The sequence below is a fragment of the Juglans regia genome, chromosome 1, assembly GCF_001411555.2.
Source record: "Juglans regia cultivar Chandler chromosome 1, Walnut 2.0, whole genome shotgun sequence".
NCBI classification, from domain to species: Eukaryota; Viridiplantae; Streptophyta; class Magnoliopsida; order Fagales; family Juglandaceae; genus Juglans; species Juglans regia.
In genome coordinates, this window is record NC_049901.1 from 10,055,676 (window position 1) to 10,060,238 (window position 4,563).

Consider the following 4,563-nt stretch of genomic DNA (forward strand, 5'->3'; position numbering starts at 1 on the left):
TTTAAAGATAAAAGGACTTCCATTAAAATCGTAAGCTACCAATACCAAAGGTTTTTAGGCCCTTTTCTGGATATTCATATGTGCTTTTTTTGCTAATTCAGAGGAACAGAGAGTAACAAGAGAGAAAGAGAATGAGATCTAAGGGTGAAAATATATATATATATATATATATATATATATATGACAGTACATAAGTCTAACATGATGAATACGACGTGGCCATAAAATTGTTTATATTTTATATAATAGGTTTGGATAAAACAAATTGACTTGATAAGACATAGATTAATAAACGGGTAACCTATGAAATTCACAATTAAACCAAATAAGTTATATATTTTTAACAAGATCTTGGATAGCACTTCTGAGCTTCAATATTGATTTCTTCAATACGAGCTCTTAGAATCTCAACAAAGGTTTGAGGAAGTTTCTCATTCAATGCTAGGAGTAACCACTGGCCAGTGTCAGGAAGAGGAGGTGTCTCACGGTGCCAATTGAGGCCCAGCACGGCGATGAAAAAGCGTACGGATAGAGCTTTGAAGAGGAGAGCTGAGAGCATGAAGATCATGGAAGCGACAGAGGGTATGGCCGCGTGGAACTCAGAGGACCAGTGCTTGTAGAAAGGGACACGAATGACGGCGGTAAGAGCGAGCAGGGACCAGAGAGCTGGCTGAAGACGAGCGTGCCATGCCGGCGAGAGGTGGCGGAGGTAGTCTATAGCGACGTAGGAAATGGCTGCGACGCCGAGACCGCGTTGCGTCGGCCACCGCATGGTTGCGGCTGCTGGAGCGTGGTTTAAGGAAAAGTTTTTACACACATGTTTATACAACCGGCATGGACTTATAATATTATATCCATCATATAAATAATTAAAAATATTGTGCTCAGAATTAATAATTAAAAACCCTTTCTTGCAACCAACTAATTCACATGATAGACAACAAATTAAGATTTGCACCATCCGACAGATGAACTCAAGATCGATCATTTCAACTTAATTCCATACACATTTCAACTTAATTCCTTACAATTTCTGATCTTAAAAGTTAACCCCCAATATCGTTAATTTGTTGGACTCATTGTCAAACAGCGTATGCACTTAAGTAACAACTTCACCAACAAAACGATCAGGCGATATATGAGAACCACACCAGCAATCAGAAGCACTACATCCCAAATTCCGAATATTAATAAAAGGGAAGTCTCGTTGATATTTTCTAAAACAGCATCCGAGGTCACCAAAAATGCCGCCCAAAAATAGGTTAATAGCATGAACGTGACTGCAATAAGCATGGCTAAAGTCAAAAGCCATACAAAAAGTTTGCTTCTCTTAGGAATTCCAATGGTGACCAGAAGTACGACGCTCAGAGCTGCAACAAGAGAGGTGGTGTTGAAATACAAAAGGAATTTGTAAGCATCTGGGTTGATATCAGATAACACCGCAGAGCCCGACGTACAATTCCGATTATTATATTTTCCATCATTTTGCCAAACACCACCTGGAGGGTTGATCCCAGTTTGGAAAGTAACGGTTGCAATTACAGTGGCCACCAACATCAATGTGCCACGTGCCTCGACAATCATATCTGATGGGTGACGCTTAAAATACTTAAACCATCCGCACAAACAAAAGTATGCCCACCATTTCTTAAACCTTGATTGAGCAGCTGGCGCTGGCTGTCCTTCAATATTAATGTACCTTGCTGGTTTACGCTGTGTTGTTGGTAGTAGATCAGGAGAATTTAGATCCTTGGATCTTCGAACACCAGCTGCCATTAGCATGTCTTGGATTTTGAGAGATTTAAAATCTCTATGGCCTAACTCTAAGACATCCAAAGCGGTGTTACCAATCCTGTTTATGGCATTGGCCTCTCCTTTGATTTTTGATACTGAAAGTAAGTATTTTATTGTCTGCACAAAATAAACATATCAGTAGTAACGTTTCTTCGAATTACTGCAAAAAGTCTAATTAAAAGCACTGCATAAGCAACCCCTGATTTGTGGTAAAAGGGGGACAAAAGTGAGCCAAAAAGGGACAAAGCCCAATTTGTGGTAAAGAATAAGTTTAGGATAAAGTCGACAGCCTTATCCATGCGATCACCGAAGGACTGGAGTTATGATAAAATACCTTTCTGGAAGCCAAAGGTTAACAACTCTAGACTTGTACAATTTATAAATTTACTTCCTCAATTTATGCATATACATGATGATGTATAGTTATGGAAAATAACTAGCTAGCCGTTTGCTAAAGCAAATAAAAGAGAGTAAATCTGGAGATCATTGTTAACCTACCTCCGTTTGCCCGAGCATCACAGCTAAATGCAATATGGAGTTACCATAATTGTCTTTGGAGTTGAGGGAATATCCATTGTCATCATGAGCAGATTCCACTAGCAATTTCAGAGCATCCAAACAGTTATATTTAACACACATGTGCAAAACACTGGCTCCATCGAGATCCTCCGAGATCGAGTTCGGTTTGGAATTAAGCAACTTTTCTATTACCTCTATGTGTCCTCTCATCACGGCTAAGTGGAGAGGAATTCTCCCATCTTGATCACGAGCCAGGCAATTAACATGAGCAGTATCTGATTGCAGCAATTCTCTCACAATCTCGGCGTGGCCCTCCGCAGAAGCCAAGTGAAGGGCAGTTCGACCCCTCGAGTCCTTACGGCTGGTGAGATTAGGTTTCTTCCTGAGTAAAGCCGTAGTGAATTCTAGGTGACCATGCAGAACTGCTATATGTAAGGGCGTGTCGGTGAAGGACGTCAATGAAATTTTGTTAAGAATGAGAGCGTCCCTTTGCATCAACGAGTTCAAAGTGCTTTCACACCCTTTATGTGAAGCTTCATACAGTGCAGCTACGTTATCTTCTTCAATATCATGATTACTTTTGTCCATCGTGATGCAGGCTGTCGAAGAAAACGAAGGGAAAAATTACTTATGACGATGGTGCTCTTTGATTACAGGTCATGCATGCTTGTCGCTGAGCACAAATAAATAAGAAGAAATAGGTTTAGAATATTGTTAGAAAACATTGCAATAATTTTGACTATTTGTTAGAATACTTAAAAATAAAAATAAAAAGGTGACTAGATTTTTTAGAAAGAGAAATGTTTTTACGGACTTTATAAAAATTATAAGCTCGTAAATTGATATAGGTTGGATTTGATAGACAATTTAGATGAGGCGATATATTTTGAATAATAGTTAAATAAAATATTATTAAAATATATTTTATTAGTATTATTTTTATTTTTATATTTAAAAAATTTTAATTATTTATTATATTTTTTTTATAAAAATTTTAAAAAATTATAATAATGAAATGAGATGAATTAAAATGAGAAGATGTGTGTATCCAAACTGAGCAATATTATATATTGTAAAATTATTTTTTTATAAATAAATATAACATATCATATCACATCAATATGTAAGTTTAATATTTTCAACGGACTTTAAAACTAGTTTAATGTTTAAATAAATAAAAAAAATTAGTCATAAAAAGATTTTAAAAAATTAAATTTGACATAATTTAATATGATGTTTAAACTATAAAATTATTATTATTATAAAATAAATCTAACATATCTTATAAATTTATAAATTTATTTTAATAAATCTAATTATATTATAAAGTTAAAAAAAAAATATTGCAAAAGGTAGTTTGGAGTGGAAGACAGCGTGCCTTCCATCAGCGCAAAAAGCTAGAAATGATAGTATGGGAAAGAAAAACCTCGGAAGGCCATTTTTCTTCTAATAAAATAACCTCTGATGGTGCATGTGACAGTGGGTCCCGCACGTCCAAAAAGCCAGTGACATAATTTAGACCCCTTATCTCAAAAAATAAGATTTTATTAGTTTGTTTTTAAAAAATAACTTATCTCATTTTATTTTATTTTATTTTATCTTATTTTATTTAATTATTATATTTTATTATAAAATAAAATAAATAATTTAATATTTTTAAATTTAAAAATAAAAAATAATATTAAAAAATATATTTTAATTATTTTTTATTTAATTTTATCTTTATCTATTTCATCTAACTGAAAACCAATCTCATACTTGGCATTGCTTCACTCACTCAAACTTCATCGCAAACGTCATGTTTTTAAAAAGGATCATGCTACAGCCCCCGCTGGGGGCTGTAGTATATATTGTATGTGTTTTCTTTTAAGTTATTTTTTATATAATTTTTTTTAATAATTTTTAATATTTTTTAAAAAATAAAATAAATTTAGAACATCATTAAAAACATTTTCTTAATCAAGAAGTAAAAAAAAAGTTATTAAAAAATACTTCCTTAATCACGAAGTAAAATAAAAAATTATAAAAAAATATTTTATATTTTACTTCGTGATTAAGCAAGTATTATTTAATAATATTATAAATTTTTTTATTTTTTAAAAATATTTAAAATTATTAAAAATATCTATATAAAAAAAGAATTAAAAAAAACACATAATAAAATACATTAGATCTCCAGCGGGAGCTCTCAGCGGGAGCCCCCAGCGGGAGCTCCAGCATTTTCCTTAGAGTAAAAGCCAACTGCACGTT

General features: G+C 33.4%; 1 protein-coding gene across 1 annotated transcript; it reads right to left on the reverse strand.

The window, feature by feature from the left end:
• Positions 1-1,049: 1,049 nt before the first annotated feature.
• On the reverse strand, positions 1,050-2,955 carry LOC108998630 (ankyrin repeat-containing protein BDA1-like). Its single transcript, XM_035683308.1, has 2 exons — positions 2,293-2,955; positions 1,050-1,911 (listed from the first exon to the last, which is right to left on the reverse strand). Exons 1-2 carry the CDS (start codon positions 2,899-2,901, stop codon positions 1,063-1,065), a joined length of 1,458 nt encoding a protein of 485 aa, XP_035539201.1. The 5' UTR covers positions 2,902-2,955; the 3' UTR covers positions 1,050-1,062.
• Between the last annotated feature and the right edge of the window lie 1,608 nt (positions 2,956-4,563).

What these genes read in the sequence shown, in the direction of transcription:
- LOC108998630 (XM_035683308.1), bottom strand. Translation starts at nt 2,901, where the DNA reads ATGGACAAAAGTAATCATGATATTGAAGAAGATAACGTAGCTGCACTG. An exon ending in TGATGCTCGGGCAAACGGAG is followed by an intron (nt 1,912 to 2,292) that starts GTAGGTTAACAA and finishes TATTTTGTGCAG; the next exon opens with ACAATAAAATACTTACTTTC.